The 19084-nt window shown below is 32.2% G+C and overlaps 1 protein-coding gene across 5 annotated transcripts in view; it reads right to left on the reverse strand.

Moving 5' to 3' along the window:
- The window catches only part of atp2b3b (ATPase plasma membrane Ca2+ transporting 3b), a 116522-nt gene that overhangs the window by 14292 nt on the left and 83146 nt on the right, over positions 1–19084 (reverse strand). For 2 of the 5 annotated variants that reach the window (XM_056448752.1, XM_056448751.1), the window contains 2 exons: positions 15941–16123; positions 7581–7734 (listed from right to left, as the gene is read on the reverse strand). In XM_056448752.1, the coding sequence (XP_056304727.1) occupies positions 7581–7734; positions 15941–16123 (337 nt within the window). The remainder of the gene's footprint in view (positions 1–7580; positions 7735–15940; positions 16124–19084) is intronic. The other 3 variants (XM_056448750.1, XM_056448749.1, XM_056448754.1) reach the window with 2 other exon arrangements.

The raw sequence follows: 19084 nt of genomic DNA on the forward strand, positions 1-19084 counted from the left end.
TTAGAGTCAATCACAGATATATTGAAAATATCTCCTGGCTCCTTTAATACCCCTCAACATGTGTATTTACGATACAGGATGTAGGTGTAGTGCATGAGCCATTTAGTTGAATACTGTAGGGAGAGTACCATAAATGAATGTATGGCCATTAGAATATAGTTTTAATTATAGGTATTTTTTTTTTATCCATTCTCTGTAGTCTGAAGTCACGCCGTCGAGTCACGTGATGCACCTTTTTATAGAGGGATGTGGTTTATTGCACTTGTTTTGGATTGTCGAAGAGCTTATTTTTTATTTTTTTAATAACTTTGATTGGATTTAATTGAAAGAAGAAAGTCATACACCTAGGATGCCTATAATGGTGAGTAAATCATGGGCTTATTTTTATTTTAGGGTGAACTAACCCCTAATAAGTTTCCTTTGTTCACTTTCAACCACTTTATTTATTTCTTTTAGCGGAGGGTCTCTGGAATTGTGTGTGTGGGCTTTTTCTGACTGATGATAGGTGGACAGTAGGTGGACCATTCGAATGTATTTTTACCATAAGTGTTTACTCTACAAAAATCAATCCAGCTGAATGAGTTCTCAGCTACCTAGAAGTGGTTAAAAGTGGACAAGCTCAACAAATTATTGACCCTATTTACCAATAGATTCATCCATTTGCGACTGGATTGATAAAAATGGCTTGCCTGGTGTACCAAGTCTAAACAGTGTAAACAAGTAGATGTAACTAACCTGAGCAGTCTGATTATGATCTAAAGACTTATATTTACTTACAGTTAACATAACTTCTAAAGGTGACATTCAAAATAAAGTGAAACCCAAAGTTCAAACAAGTTTTCTAAGCAGTTGTGTTAGATTTACCCCATATTTATCTACCATACATATATCAATATAGTTTACTTCAAATATTCACAGCTTGAATAATTACTAGCCACTGTTATTCTTATGTGATAAAAATGTGCAGTATTTAGCAAAGCACTGTATAATCTGATGGGAGGATTCACACAGTGACAGACTATGAATATGATTATTTTTATCAGAGGCTTGTAATCAAAGCTAAAAAACTTTAATAAATTGAAGTCATTTAGACTCTTCCACATGAGTAAATATATTCCACCAAGTCTCTTACTGATAGTGAGCATCTGTGCTAAGCAGCGAAGCGTTACCGTACAAGGCAAATGTTTGAACAAATGAGCGAGATAAACATGAAATCTATCAGTGGCAGCACTGGCTTCTTCTCAACCTCTGGGTTACATTGCGAAGCCATCTTACAAAACCTAAAATGAAAACAAACTTGATCCGTAGATCTGTCAAATATTTAACAAAAAACATCTGTGTGTGAGGAAGAGCCGTGAATATAGTGTTTTCTTCTCTTGAGAGATTTTCAACTATATTTACCGATGATGTATAATCATATACATCAAAAATGAGCAAAACATTACATTTAGGCAAGGATATCAACACTTCAACTACATGTGCTTCTACTTCTAAAATGAGGTTGAGAGAATGATTCATTTTTGGTCCAAAAAGAAAAACAAATAGTGTGAGAAAACAAAAAAGAAAAGATGTTTAAAGCTGGAAAAATGCTAATGTGAGTGGAGTGGCCTATTTCCTCCATATGCGCACATGTGGAGTGAAGAAATGTGATGACAAATGCACAGATAAACATGAAGCACAACAGAGCAGTCAGCCGCAATGATAAACATGATGTGCCATTGATATACATATAGCCTGAAATAAAAAACCTATCACAAAGATGGAGAAAACTATAAGTATTGATAAAGAAGTGGTCAGTCTGCTATTCCCCAGAAAGGAAAACATGCGACTATACATTACTATAGAAAATATACAATTAAACAAACTATACAAGTTTAAACGTTCTGTTTATAAAAGTAACATGTTGGGTTCAAAACAAGTTAAATGAGAAAATGATTCTAGATTAAATGATCATGTCATGATTTACTCACCCTCATGTCATTATAAACATGTATAACTTTTTTCTTCTGTGGAACATAAAAGCTAAATTTATGGCTAAATCCAAAGTACAAACTATTGTTTTCCCTATGAAAGTGAATGGTGACTATAAAAGTACTTTGTATTGTAAATGATACTTCACAAACTTCGGTTTCATGATGCTTTAAGAGTGTTTTTTTGGTAACATCTGCACCTATTGTCGAAAAGAGGAGCAAGAACATTCCACAAAACATCTCCTTTCACGTTCCACAGATGAAAGACGGATGACAATGTATTTTTGACCTCGTGTCATTATAAACACAAATAACCTTTTTTCTTCTGTGGAACAAATATAAGCACAAATTAATAACTAAATCTAAAGTACAAACTATTGTTTCTCTATGAAAGTGAATATGTGACTGTAAAAGTACTTAGTAATGTAAATGATGCTTCACAAACGTATTAACTATAAGTTTCATAATGCTTTAAGAGTGTTTTTTTGGTCCCATCTGCTCTCATTGTAGAAAAGAGCAGCAAGAACATTCCACAAAACATCTTCTTTCACGTTCCACAGATGAAGGACGGATGTATGAATGTATTTTTGGCCTCATGTCATTATAAACACGTATAACCTTTTTCTTCTGTGGAACAAATATAAGCACAAATTAATAACTAAATCTAAAGTACAAACTATTGTTTCTCTATGAAAGTGAATGGTGACCATAAATGTGCTTGGTAAAGTAAATGATGCTCTGTTGCCCTCACAAACTTATTAAATATAAGTTTCATAATGCTTTTAGGTTTTTTTTTTGGTCCCATCTGCTCACATTGTAAGAAAGAGCAGCACTAACATTCCACAAAACATCTTCTTTCATGTTCCACAGAAGAAAGACGGATGAATGAATGTATTTTTGGCCTCATGTCATTATGAACATGTATAAGCTTTTTTCTTCTGTGGAAAATAAAAGCACAAATTTATAACTAAATCTAAAGTGCAAACTATTGTTTTCCTTATATAGGTGCATGGTGACCAAAAAAGTACTTTGTGATGTAAATGATGCTTCACAAACATATTAAATAGGTTTCATAATGCTTTAATGTGTTTTTTTTTTGTCCCATCTGCACCCAATGTAGAAAAGAGCAGCGAGAACATTCTACAAAACATCTTCTTTCATGTTCCACAGATGAAAGACGGATAAATTTATGTATTTTGGGCCTCGTGTCATTATAAACACGTATAAACTTTTTCTTCTGTGGAACATAAAAGCACAAATTTATAGCTAAATCCAAAGTACAAACTATTGTCTTCTCTATGAAAGTGAATATGTGACCGTAAAAGTACTTAGTAATGTAAATGATGCTTCACAAACGTATTAACTATCAGTTTCATAATGCTTAAGGAGTGTTTTTTGGTTCCATCTGCTCTCATTGTAGAAAAGAGCAGCAAGAACATTCCACAAAACATCTTCTTTCACGTTCCACAGATGAAGGACGGATGAATGAATGTATTTTTGGCCTCATGTCATTATGAACACGTATAACCTTTTTCTTTTGTGGAACATCAAATTTATAACTAAATCCAAAGTACAAAGTCCCACAAACTTATTAAATATAACTAAATATAACTAAATCCAAAGTACAAAGTCCCACAAACTTATTAAATATAAGTTTCATAATGCTTTTAGGTTTTTTTTTTGGTCCCATCTGCTCCCATTGTAAGAAAGAGCAGCACTCTTTCTTACTTTCTTACACTCTTTCTTACTACAAAGTAGGGTTTTCTCTATGAAAGTGAATGGTGACCGTAAAAGTACTTAATAATGTAAATGATGCTTCACAAACGTATTAAATATAAGTTTCATAATGCTTTAAGGGTGTTTTTTTGGTCTTATCTGTTCCTATTGTAGAAAAGAGCAGCGAGAACATTCCACAAAACATCTTCTTTTATGTTCCACAGATGAAAGACGGATGAATGAATGTATTTTTGGCACTGAATTCTAATTGTGTTCTATTGAGAGCATCTGCATGTTTTTAGAAACTGACGGCCGAGTTATTATTTTCAGAAACTGTGACACTGATGCTATCAATAGAGCTGAACTTATTTTGAACCCTTGATTTCTTTCCTTGAAAGTATGATATCTAGGACTAGGTTTGACACAGAAATGAAAGACTGTTTGTTAGTTTAGAAGAGTTTAGAAGATGCCTACAGAGGAGAGAACATGAGACAGGTAAAAATAGATTTGAAACCATGGGACAGAGAAAAAGACTGTGAGGATCTGTGGAAGGGAGACGCAGTCAGTTGCACAGAGACATTAGAGGACACTTTCAGACAGTCTCATGATGGAAAACACAAGATGCATTATCTGGAAAGAGTAAGAGAGGAAAGAGAATGAAAGAGGGACAGAGACAGAGAGAAGTGTCAGAGGGAGAAGAACCTTATAGGGCTTTATACTCGAAGGTTTACCCCTGTTTAGGCTCAAAAGCCATAGCAGTGCAGCACATTGAATACCTCTGCTTAGTGTAAAACCTCATCTTTTTAGCAAACCACGCTTGACTAGTCAACAGAAGCCTCTCGGAAAATAAGTGAGTGCCGTGTTCTCTCTGTATTCTCTCTGAGGATTTATGAACTCAATTCATGTTTAAATACAAGCTTACTATAGTAATATTTTTGCAACGGTGCAAGATTATTTTTTTAGTATTATGAAATGATTCAAACTATTTTCACTTTTGAAATACACAATAAATTCATGTCTTATATAATATTTGATGTTTTAATGCGATTTGTTTTACATAATATTCTGATTTCCAAACAAATGCAATAAGAATATCTTTAGGAATATACTTTTAAAGCTTTTTTTTTGGACAATAAAATATTTATAGACTATTTCCAGGGATGTAAACAATGAGAATGGCCCTAACATAATTCCTGTTGTACATTTTTAATTTCCATAGCTTCCATGAATTCAAAAAGCTTGATATATTGATAAATAATATTATGATAGCTGTCTTTTTTTTTTTTTACAGTTATAAAATAATTTGACAATAAACAGGAAATGTTCATGGGCCATTGGCATCACCACATCGAAAAAGTCTCATTTTTAGGTTCTTCAATAAACAAATACTGTGTCTTTATTGCAGGGTTATTTTAGTGAATAAAATTTTGTATTTTTTCTTTTAATTTAACTTGCTTTAGTGAAATAATGCAAACTAATACTTGAAGAAAATGTATTTGCAATTATAAGAATATAAAAAAAGTGATAAAAATAACAAAAATTACACATAAATAAATTAATTAATAAACTACAATAGTATCTCAGTGATACTAATACAATCCAATATTACCTTATAAATAAATAAATGAATAAATAAATTAATAAATAAATAAAAATTAGCATAGTACATGTTCAGAAAATCTGATCACTTTACAATTCAATGACAAATTTAATTCAATTTTAATTCAATTTTAGAAAAATGTAATGTTCCACAAGCTGAAATAATGTTCTGGCTTTTTATTCTCTTTTCTTTATCTATGTTAAGCTGCTTTGACTCAGTCTACATTGTAAAAGCACTATAGATACAGTGCATTTGAAAAGTATTCATAGCGCTTCACTTTTTCCACAATTTTTTATGTTACAGCCTTATTCCAAAATGGATTAAATTCATTTTTTTCCCTCAAAATTCTAGACACAATACCTCATAATGACAATGTGAAAAAATATTTTTTGATAATGGTTGTAAATTTATTAAAAATAAAAAACTAGAAAAATCACATGTACATAAGTATTCACAGCCTTTGCCTTGAAGCTCTAAATTGAGCTCAGGTACATTCTGTTTCCACTGATCATTCTTGAGATGTTTCAGCAGCTTAATTGGAGTTCACCTGTGGTAAATTCAGTTGATTGGACATGATTTGCAAAGGCATACACCTGTCTATATAAGGTCCCAGGGTTGACAGTGCATGTCCTCAGACTGGGAAGACGGTTCATCTTCTAGCAGGACAATGACCCAAAGCACACCACCAAAATATCAATGAAGTGACTTCACAACAAATCGGTGAAAGTCCTTGAATGGCCCAGCCAGAGCTCAGACCTAAATCCTATTGAACATCTCTGGTGAGATCTGAAAATGGCTGTACACCGTTGCTTCCCATCCAACCTGATAGAGCTTGAGAGGTACTGCAGGGAGGAATGGGCAAAAATTCCTAAAGATGGGTGTGCCAAGCTTGTGGTATCATATTCAAAAAGACTTGAGGCTGTAATTGCTGCCAAAAGTGCATCAACAAAGTATTGAGCAAAGGCTGTGATTACTTCTGTACATAAAAACTTTTTTTCACATTGTCATTATGGGGTATTGCGTGTTGCGCTATTAATACTTCCCGGATACACTGTATAAAGATGAATTGAAATGAAAAAGACAACACAATAAAATCAGTTTTTAATGTTTTGACAACCATTTTAAGGTCAAAATTATTAGCCCCTTTAAGCTATATTTTTTCAATAGTCTACAGAACAAAATATCGTTATACAATAACTTGCCTAATTACCCTAGCCTGCCTAGTTAACCTAATTAACCTAGTTAAGCCTTTAAATGTCACTGTAAGCTGAATTAAAGTGTCTTGAAAAATATCTAGTAAAATATTATTTACTGTCATCATGGCAAAGATAAAATAAACTTGTTATTAGAAATGAGTAATTAAAACTATTATGTTTAGAAATGTGTTGAAAAAATCTTCTCCGTTAAACAGAAATTGGGGAAAAAATAAACAGGAGGGCTAATAAATTCTGACTTTAACTGTATATAATAAATAAATAAATAAATAAAACTACAATAGTATCTCAGTAAACTAATACAACACAATATTATCTTAAATATATACTAATAAATAAGTGAATAAATAAATAAATAAATAAATAAATAAATAAATAAATAAATAAAAATTAACCAACTAATGGTACATGTTCAGGAACTCTGATCACTTTTCAAATGAATGATAATTTCAATTAAATTTCAATTCAGTTTGTTAAAAAAGTGAATGTTCCACAAGGTGAAATGTTATGGCTTTTTATTCTTTTTTCTATCTATGTTAAGCTGTTATATTGTATTAAGCTGCTATATTGTATTGTAAGCACCATATGCTGCAAATAAAGATGAAATGAATTGATTTGATTAAGCCAACTCTTCAGCTTTAAAAAAAACAAACAAACAAATGTTTTACAAAATGTTGCAGGTAATTACTTTTCGGTCAGAGAGAAGACAAGAGATTGGCTTATTGAGGAAAAGGGATTTGGAAAACAAAACCAACACCTTCAGACAACAAAGAGGAACCCAACAGCAAGAGAAAAGGCCCGACACGACAAGACAGCACACAGAAATCGAGAGAAGGAAAAGAAGGAACAAACGACGGCCCATAGAGGATCAGTCAAAGCAGGCCAAGTGCCACTCAATCACAACAACAGACGACTACAGAGAAGGTTTCAAATGCAGGACAGAAGAACCACGGCACACACGCTGATATGTTGCATGTGCTGCTGTGTGTGAGGAGCGGTGCTGGGTGCATGTGTGTGTGTTTGTGTGTTTGTTAGTGTGAATGTGGTGTCTGACACAGGTAGGGAAAGCGGGGAACTCACTCCCAGGAGCGGCGCTTGCATTGGCAGTGGAGAGAACTACATGAGTGGGGGTAGAAATATTGGTTACGTCATGGAGCTGGCTGAGCACTGAGGAGCGACGTCTCACTGCACCCTGAAACGAACCACTTCTCTTGAACGTACTCACTACCTCCATCTGCAGGAGAGAGAGAGAACCACGTCATATACACACACACTTCAGAGAGAGAGGAGAGAGATAGAAACAGAAAGAGAGGGCGAGGAGTATATATTTTTGTGAATTCACCCGTTAGGAGAAAAGAAAAAGCTAAGATGAAACTGTGTACCAATATTAATCTGATAGCTCTGCAAAAATGACTGAAAATTCTTTAATGATTTACTCTCATGTTGCCGTTTTTTATATATAAATAACTTTTTTCCTTTTACGCAATTGTTATTTTGTTTTTATGATGTTTTTGTCTATTTTTAGGCTTCAAAGATGTGCTTACTATGACTTGTCTTTTGTGTTTGGCATGAAACAACATGAGTAAATGATGAAAGAATATTCATTTTTTTAGGATCTGACTTACAGTAGTACATATTCCTGATCATATTTAAAATGATTCATTGGTGCAAAGAAAAAGTCCATCAAATCTTTACATTCACCACCAAGACCTGTCATATCAAGATCAAAAACCTTGAACATTCAAATCAAAAGAAATCCTTAATAATTGTCCAAATTATGCTCTTTTAAAAGGTAATGATTTTGTTTTAGAGACCTCATACAATTGGTTTACAAAAAAAAGACTCATTTTCTAATTATATACATTCAAATCCTTTCTAAACCTGCCTTTCCAACAGCCTACTCTGTTCTGATTGGTCAGAGGACCCAGTCTACCCTCTTCCAATGTTATCACTCGATTGAATTGGCGTTATCTGTGGTTATCAGCTGATAGATATGGGCCAGTACACCCGGTGCAATAAGGAGCAGGACGTGTTTGGTGAGATTTGTTGCTATTTTCAAACCAGCGCAACCCTAATTTTCACATTTTGCGCCACGTTGTTTAAATAGCAAATTCATTTGCACCACTTTGTGAACTCATGGGTGTTCCTGTCTAAAAAGGAGGTGTGTAAAGGCACATTGTTGGTGCGTTGCTATTTTGAGGAACTGAAACAGACTGCACCATTGACCAATTGAAAGCAGGTCTAAAGTCTCATGAGTATATAAGACTCATTTTTAGGTTATTCAATAAATAAAAAAATAAATAATGTGTCTTCCTTGCAGGGTTATATTAGTAAATAACATTTCTTATTTTTCTTTTAATTTAATTTAGTAAAATAATTCAAACTAATATCAAAAGAAAATTTATATACAATTATAAGAATATAAAACAAGTGAGAAAAATGACAAAATTACACTTATAAATGAATTAATAAACTATAATATTATCTCAGTGATACAACACAATATTGCCTTATAAATGAACAAATAAATAAATAAATAAATAAAACTTAGCCAAGCAACAGTACATATTCAGGTAATCTGATTGCTTTACAGTTCAGTGACAAATGTAATTAAATTTTAATTCCATTTGCTGAAAAATGTTATATTCCACAAGGGGAAATAATGTTATGGCTTTTTATTCTCTTTCCTTCGTCTATGTTAAGCTGCTCAATCTACATTGTAAAAGCACTATAGATATAAAGATAAATTGAAAAAGCAAACACTTCAGCTTTAAAAATTGGGGCCTTCTGCACCTACTGGTAGGCTCAGAAGACTGTTTTCATCCATCCACATGGTTAATGAGCAATACTAATAGAGAAGACTCCAGATCCAGATCTGTTTGTACATTACTGTGACGGTTGGGTTTAGGGTTGGGGTAGGGGTAGACGTTACTAAAATACAATTAATGGGAAATTTATTAAATAATATAAATGATTCTCGTTAACTTCCGGCCTCAGCAATATGTGATCTATAGCTGATTAACCATGTAGATGGATGATAGCGGCCTTCTGAGCCTACCAGTAGGCGCAGAAGGCCCCTCCTGGCCCATATCTATCAGCTGATAACCACTGATAACGCCCTTTCAATCAAGTGCTAACATTTGAATCAGCTAACCCAGTCTGCTGTGATTGATCTGAATGAAACCAAATGTTCATTATTCACTCTAAATTTCAGCTCTGATGGCCTTTTCAGTACATGCAAACACAGCATTGGACAATACCATTGGCATAATTTTACTGTGTCCATTCAAGCACAAGTCCAAATCCTTTGGAAGGGCATGCAAACTGGATTTGCTTTTGTAATGGAGAAAACAGCCTCTCCTCGACATGTCAACAACACAAACCAAAACTCTGCCAGATTCAGTCAGTACCACAGTGTTTGAGAAGCAAAGCAGATGTTATGCAAATTTGTTTCAAACCTTTGTGCAAGAAATAACTGGTTCTTTCTTCTGGGAGAAAATAATTCAAATGATTGTTGATCAAACTTTGCTGATCTTTTACATGCACAAACTGCTATACTACACTCTATCTGAAAGCTCATTTCCAGATATCATAATGGGACACTTTTACTCACTTAATTTATCAGGATTCTGCTCCTCAACATAATTGTGTCAACAAAACTCTTATTGTGTTGTACTTCTGTTTCCAAAACTCTCCTTTAAATGCTCAAATACACAGCACATTAAAATCATCCAAATATCACAGGGTACAGATACCTCTGCAGCAAGGTTATTATAGTTTTGCATTTTTAAATTCGTATTTATTTTTGATTTTTGTTGTTCAGTTTAGTTTGTTTAATTAATTGTTTGGTTAGTTTTCAGTTTGTGAGCACATTTTATTTAGTTTCTATATATTTAGTTTCAGTATTAATATATTAGTTTCAGTATATTAGTTCAGCAGAGTTAACAGAACAAGTTCAGTTTCGACCAACGCAAAGGTTTATGTTTGCACGGCTTACCATAGCTCTTGTCCAAAACCATACAAATGCAAAATTATAAAGAATTAAGTCAAACTTCTGATGCATTAAGGGCGTGTCTGAATCCACTTTTGCTATTTTAAGGATGGAAAAATATGCATTGCGCCCTGGCACATGGTCTAGCAGGGCTGTGCTTTAAGAGTCGGAATTTGAAAGTCAAAAAACTGAACACTTCACTAGCAAAAAAACTGTTTAAAAAGACCATCATCAGCGCGAGGATGAAGAGCGAGCCTCCTCCATTCAGCCTCTTTACTTTCTCTTTACTTTACTTTTAGTCTTTACTTTACTCCTTTACTTTCGTGGATAAGGAAACGGTATTGTACGCTCTCCACTGAAGACATTCATTAGCCTACATATTTGTTTCAAAACTATTTCTAAAATCAGTTCTATTTTCCAGCAAACAAATAAACAAACAATAATAGTGAAGTGTGGTCATATCTAAACACGCGTCCTATTCTTATTGTCCCATATCGTGATGCATACATCTTCAAAACCCGACAGGTGGACAAAACTTGTTTTTATTAAAAAATATATAAATATGCATATAATAAATAATACTGACATTATACTAATGCAGACTGTCATGAATGAACTGAAAAAAGCGCCTGTCTGTTAAAGCGCCATCTACAGGTACTTCTCTAAACAGTCAGAGTTCAGATTTTCATTATTTTATTTCCGTTAGTTGTTCAGTGATTGTTGTTAGTTTAATTTAGCTTTAGTTTTTCATTTATTGTACATTTTTATTTCAGTTTCACACATTTTTTTTGACCAGTAGTTCCAGTCTTAGTTTTAATTTTCATTTACTAAAATAACCTTGCTCTGCAGTGACACCACCTGAAAAGTTTAGCTTCTCTAAAATTTACTTTGTGCGGTGAATCAATTTTAAATGCGGCCCTTAAGGACAAGTCGAACCAGGCCAAACTGAAACGGGAAATGTCGTAAGAATATGCAATCATCTTGCATAAGACCTCATCAATAATTAAGTGTCAAAAACACAACAGTAAGATGTGGAGGCGCTCTCTTCAGCGGAGCCATGCTGGAATGAAAGCTTTGATTATATTAGGCTGGCTGATGATATGAGGCCAACCGCCATAATGTGTTGCGTTTTGCCTACTCAGTGTCAAGGGAATCGATGGAAACCTCGTAAGGAGCTTTACAAGCACTTCAGCAATCCATACCAGGCCTTCCAAATAAAAAAATATCTTTATAATGCCCTACCATTCCATCAAGTCTGCTCACTTATGGCACATATATGCAAGAATGTGGCCAAAAGAATAAGTGCTCAGCAAGTGTTCATTCATGCATGTGCGTTTTCTCTTAAATTGCAGTGTCATGTCACCAATTGGAATCTTAATCTACATCACAAACCTTACATATCTATAAATGTCACCAAATAAAACTGCTCAGCTCACCACAGATCTTTCTAGCACTTAAACTAAAATACAGTAAAGGAGCTAGCACACAACAATTCCATGCAGAAACAAGTAAACAACTCAAGTCCAGACTGAAAACTATGATTAGAGATTAACAAGAGATTATTGTCAACATTTGATTAATTATAGAAGTAGCTCAAATATTTTCAGAAGAGCCCTTTGATGCAAAATGCATAAATACATACACATACACAGTAAAAAGTGCTTTGTTGACTACTTAAAAAAAGTGAGTAATCCCTTTGTACATGAAACTTTTAAGCTGATTTTGGTGCATTTAAACAAAACAGATTTAAACAGATATATTTATTAAAGTAATATTTTAGTCACCAAATATATTTAGAAATTGAAAGATAATACAATTAAATTCAAGCTAAATATCACAAAAAAATATTTCAACCTACAAAATTTCAACTAAATTTGTCATATTTTTGCTTCTCTTGATTTTTCCTCTTTTTCAAATTTGTATTAAATATTTTTCTATGACATATAAATTTGGGTGTACTAGTTTTTGGACTGTTATCGTAAGTTATTTTGTTAAATAAACTCCAGATTTGGCTTCAGTACTGACTAATCTAATGTATATGCACAAATATAATAATGTATAGCTTCCTATTAATAATATGAATTAAATAATTAATATAAAAGAGAGATTTGTGAGGGGAGCACACACACACACACACACACACACACACACACACACACACACACACACACACACATACATATATATATATATATATATATATATATATATATATATATATATATATATATATATATATATATATATATATATATATATATATATATATATATATATAATTATATACAAACATATGTACATATATATACATATATATATATATATATATATATATATATATATATATATATATATATATATATGTACATATATACATACATATACATATATATATATATATATATATATATATATATATATATATATATATATATATATATATATATATATATATATATATATATATATATATATATATATATATATATATATATAATTATATACAAACATATGTACATATATATACATATATATATATATATATATATATATATATATACATATATATATATATATATATATATATATATATATATATATATATATATATACATACAAATACATATATATATATATACACATATATACATATACATACATATATATATACACACACACACACATATACATATATATATATATATATATATATATATATATATATATATATATATATATATATATATATATATATATATATATATATATATATACATATATATATATATATATATACATATACATACATATATATATATTCTGAGCACTGTATATATTTCTTATAGATAATTTGTTATATATTATTTGGTAGCACTTTACAAAAATTAGTTAATGTTAGTTAATGTGTTTACTACCAAATAAGGAATAATATATTTATGACATATCAGAATTTATTAATGTTTTTAAAAATTTGTTAATGAAAACAAAGTTGTTTATTATTGTTAGCCCACAATGCATTAACTAATGTTAAAAAGCACAATAGTAATTTTAAAAATATTTTGCATTAGTAAATCATCACCTTAGAATTATAAGGTTCTCTCTGACATTTTTGTCAAAATGTAGTTATTCACATATTCTTATTAAATGACAACGTATTTACATTATGTGATGTTTTTTTTTTATAAGTAGTTAACATTTTAAGACTTTTTATTCAAAAAACAAAAAAGGTTTTATCTACAAGTTGAATTCTAGCTTGACTCTATAAGGTTCTTTCTGTGAGCCAATCAGCAATTTGAATACACGAGGACTAATCAGGATCAGCTGTCTTTGTCATTCCGCTGGATTGCTCGGTGACAGTGGGAAAGACCAGAAAGAAACACAATATTGTTTCTTCTAAAAATTGAGAAGAAAGCTGAAACAGAAAATATTTCTGTAAATGTAATGATTTAGAAACAAAGATTTTTTGACTAAAAAAGAAACAGTTATTAAAATGTTTTAATATATTACATGTGGAAATAATTGTATTTGTGTATATATAGTCAGTAAAACATTTTTCGGTGTTTATTAAACTCATTTGCTCATTGCCTGTTTTCTTTAAGTCGTTAAATTTAATATTAAATTTAATATTGAAGGGAAAATACTTAATAATAAATACATAAGTATAATTCAATAATTCATATAAAGCATATAATTTAATAAATATTACCATATCAATAACATAAAATTAACAGCGGCACAGGACAAAATATTTAGCACAGTCTTGTATGCTTAATTTGAACAAGACAAAATCATCCTAAAACATTAAATAAATGTCTAAATTTCTCAAGCATCAACATATTGTTACAACACCAGTTTTATTTATTTAAATAAAATTAATAAGCAGACTGATTGTATTTCTTTGAAAGTAATGCTTCAATGAACGATCTGCCAGATAGAACCTTAAATTTCCAAGCGGAAAATGACTTTTTAGAATTAGAAGGTTCTATCTGCATTTGCCCTGTTATTTTTTGTTTTTTTACCCCAATTTGCTAATTAAGAGAATGTTGATAATATACATTTAAAGTACATTTAGGATCTCTGTTATGTTAATGTATGAAAGAGAACTGTTACACACATATTGTTTGCTTTATGGAATGCAAAAACTTTGAAGCTCAATTTCTCAAAATCATTCAGAACGCAGATAGAACCTTATCATTCCTAGGTGAAGAAATGTTAAACTATGGTTGAAAACATATGATTATCTATGGTTATAACTATGGCTATAGTTAAAAATACAGTACAAGAATTGTTCATTGCAAATTCATATTAGCAAATACATTGAATAACATTAACTAATGGAACCCTTATTATATTAAGGTTTTAATAACTTACTGTGACCTTAGTGACACATTAATAGTAATACGGCTTTTACATTGTTGCTGTATTTTTATTTTCCAGCAGATCCACTATTTATAAAGGTTAGTAATTAGCTTGTTTTCATCACTTTTATGAATTTTATTAAGCAAGAAGGACTTGAATAATAAAAATGTAGCTGTTTTAAATAAATTATTTTCTTTTGAAATCTTTATTCTTCAAAGAATTCTGAAAAATTCTGAAAAATGATCATGCTTTCCACAAAGATATTCAGCAGCAGAAAGTTTTCACCATTGATAATAAAAATAAATATTTCTCATGAAGCAAATCAGCACATTATACTGATTTTAAATTATTGTCGTATACTGAAGCCTGTAGTGGTAACTGCTGAAAATAAAAATAATTAATAAATAGTATTAAAATAGGAAATAATTATTTTAAATTCAAAAGATTTTTTTCTAAATATGTTCATTTTTACAGTATTTACTATCAAAAAGTCACTTTTGAAAAATAAAACCTTCAAATTTTCACTCACAAACAGTAGTGCACAAATATTTAATTGTGAATGTTCTTTTCCTTATAAGATCACATATGTATAACCCCAGAATAAAACAGTTCAGACCCTTGTCAACTCTATAAAGTCTGAGGAGCAACATTGCAAAGTTCCATGCAGCGCGCCAGGAAGCGACTGATTCTGTGCTGTGACTCTGAAGCAAATGAGTTACTAAACAATAAATTAGGTCTTTAAAGCACTCCAGTTGCATAATAGAGTGACAAAACAAAGCTTTGAGCACAGGAGGGGATGCTATAGATTCTTGTTGGGGGAAATCTATACCCATTTAGTGAAGCATCCCAACAGTGGGCAGCAGAGACAGAGATAGAGTAGCGAAGGAGAAGAAGAAATAGAAAAGGAAGGATGAGCTAATGTTGGTGATTTAGAGAAGGTCTAGAGAGAAAGAGAGAGCGGGAAAGAAGGAAACGAAAGCAAAAGAGCATTCTTTGAGGAGACATCAGCTCTGCTGTCTGTGGAAACCATCTTATGTGACTTCAACTAGTTCTACCAGAGGGATGGATTATTCAGTCTAATGCACAGCACCTGAGTCTGGATACGATTAAGGCCTCTAAACCAGAGGATCTGCCCCCTGCGCAGCTCTCTCTCAGCGTGGTCAATCTCCTCTTCATCCTCAGCCAGCTCGTCCTCCGTCATCTCGTCTGTGCCTGGTCCGTGACCCGCTTCCTTCAGACACTTCAGGTGACTAGTGGGCACTGTGGCGATCACCTGAAAGAAAGAGAATCCATCTTATATAAAGTTTGATCTCACAGTCGTTTTAGGACCCTCAACCTGGAGGGAAAACAAGGCTTACCATTATACTAGGCCTCATTTTTCACCTTTATGTACTAATGGGGTATATGCACAGGGTTTGTAAACTAGTGTTTTTTCCTCTACGGATAAACTTCTGGTTAATTTAACTATCTTCAATTTCATAAGGTTCCTTTTACAGCTTTGGTGTTGTAATGTAGTTAAAATATAATCATTTAAATAGACTTATAGACATTCAGTTAGTTGTTAAAGCGTAAAACGAGATGAAAAGCTGTTTAAGTGCCATCCCGAGTATCAGGCGGGTGAAGAAACTCCATTGAAAATACTGGGGTAAATACATGGAGCGGAACAATGGAATTCAATGCTGTTCTTTTTGTACATTCTGAGACCCACTTTATATTGTGTATATCAATCAGGCAGTGAAGATTATTGATTTTTAACACAGCAATTTTGTAAAAGCACAACAGTTTACAGCAGTGCTTGAACTTGGTTACTGAAAATTCTCCATATACCCTATTATAGTGTTAATGTAGTAAGACATTGGGTGATTTTTTTAATCAGAAAGTTAGAGGAATTTTAAGGTTATGTTAAATTGCAATAATATTTCACAATATTACTGTTTTTACTGCAATTTAATAAAAATACAGCCTTGCTGAAAGTTTCAGTCTAAATCACAGGTGTCAATTCCAATTCCTGGAGGGCCGCAGCTCTGCACAGTTTAGTTCCAGCCCTGCTCCAACACACTTACCTGTGAGGTTTCAAACAAGCAGGAAGGACTTAATTAGTTTGATCAGGTGTGTTTAATTAGGTTTGGAACTAAACTGTGCAGAGCTGCGGCTCTCCAGGAACTGGATTTGACACCTGTGATCTAAATGAACCCAAATTTTACCCACATTGCAAACATATTCACAATTCTACACCTTTTGTAGTTTAGATAGTGCAAGTAGTGTGTTCACACTGAAAACTGCACTTTAAATGATTGGATGATGTATTTATTCATTCTGTATAAAAGATAGTTGCTGCATCGCGTGCTAAGGTTGGAATACTTTATTTTGAATTGTGCTGGCAAAAGTATTTAATGAAGATTATTATGCTGCTTCCTAATGGTGGATCCAGTTGTACTTATGACAGATACTATTTGTTAATTTACTGCACTAATTTGGCAACTGCTAAACGTTGACTTGGAAACAGTCTGAATTTGAAGTTAGTAAAAAAAAAAACATTAGTTTTCTATTTGGGATGACACTAAACTTATACACTAAGGTTAAGTGCATATATATGCAACATTAGCATGTTGTTTTGTACAGTATTTCATCATGTGCACTTATTATAATAGCATGTGTAAATTTGTTTTTAGCAACAACTAGGTTTTGTTTAATTTTTTTATTTAGACATCCTAGACCCTGGACCACAAAACCAGTCGATAGCTAAATGTTGAATGGGTCAAAAGTGTAGATTTTTCTTTTATAATATTAGAATATTAAGTAAATCTCGTGTTTCAGGGAAGATATTTGATTCATTTTCCTCTGTACACACATTAAAACTTTATTTTAGATTAGTAATGTGGCTATTGACAGCTTTAAAAGAGATTTCCACCGTTTTTTAATTATTTTAATTAATGTTTAACTCTCGGAATGAATATTTCAAATCAAATCTTGTCATATCCTAACAAACCCTACAGCAATGGAATAAATCTTTAATATTTATTCAGGTGATGTATAAATCTCACTTTAAAACAATTATGATTGATTTTGTGGTAAACACTCACATTTGACAGAACTTTAATACTGTCTTGAAAAGTACTGTGATACTGTGGAACTTCCATTCAACTTAGCTACTCTTTTCAACACATTTCTGCGATGCAAAAGCAGTGGGACAAAAACAACAGCAGTGGTAGCAAAATAATTGTTCTCTCAAAACAGACTGAAACATAATTATGAAGTTCCATGATGCTTAACTTCCATGATCTGCTTGATCTACCAAGCTCTCAGCTCTCTGGACTAACCCACGAATATGCAGAGTGATTGGCAGGTCAAGTAAATCACCTTAAATAAATAGGTTTTGAGTGGTTAAACAAAGAGTCTGTGGCTTAGAATATCTGTCAAAAAACAGAGGTGATTCATGACGACCTTTCTATTAAAAAGCCTTTTTAGAAGTTTTAATGGGGCTGTCAATTTTAGAATCAACGATTCATGAGACAGGTGCACAAAATCCATGGATAAATATTTGCAGTTGGATGAGAGCTAAAGAGCTCATCCACCAATAAAACGCTTTGCTGATTCTTGTGTGGAAGAAGTTGAGCCCAACCGAACACCCGTGGGATGAATTTGGGATGAGCCAGACCTCATTACCCAACATCAGTGTCTGACCTCACTGATGCTCTCGCGTCTTAATGGGAGCAAATTCACACAGCTATGTTCCAACATCTAGTAGAAAAAAGCCTTCCCCAAAGAGCACAAGCTGTTATAGCAGTAAAACAAGGACTCCTCATTCCTAACTCCAATTAATGCCCATTGGTTTGAAATTAAATGCATATGGCAAGTTGCGTTTGGATGCCCACAATTGGATGTATCACATAATACAAATTAATGAAAGAAAATAAGATATACCCAAAATAATGAACATTTGCATGTAACAAATGTAATATTTTCTTAAAGATCACTAGGAACATTTGAATACATACACTATAGGATAAATAATTTTGTTTATTAGGAAATCCTCTAAAGCTATTAGATTATGCATCGATCTTACAAGCATAAGAATTAAGTCATCATTCGGAGTGCCAGACTAATAGAGTTTTATGATCCTGCAGACATCTACAAAGACCAGTGGCCAAGGTCAGGACTGTTTCCTAAATAATACATTTTACTGCAGACTCATTTTAAAACAAGTCAAGGTAACTCAGGCTTTTCAGAGAGT

This window comes from Danio aesculapii, chromosome 23, assembly GCF_903798145.1.
Source record: "Danio aesculapii chromosome 23, fDanAes4.1, whole genome shotgun sequence".
Classification (NCBI taxonomy): domain Eukaryota; kingdom Metazoa; phylum Chordata; class Actinopteri; order Cypriniformes; family Danionidae; genus Danio; species Danio aesculapii.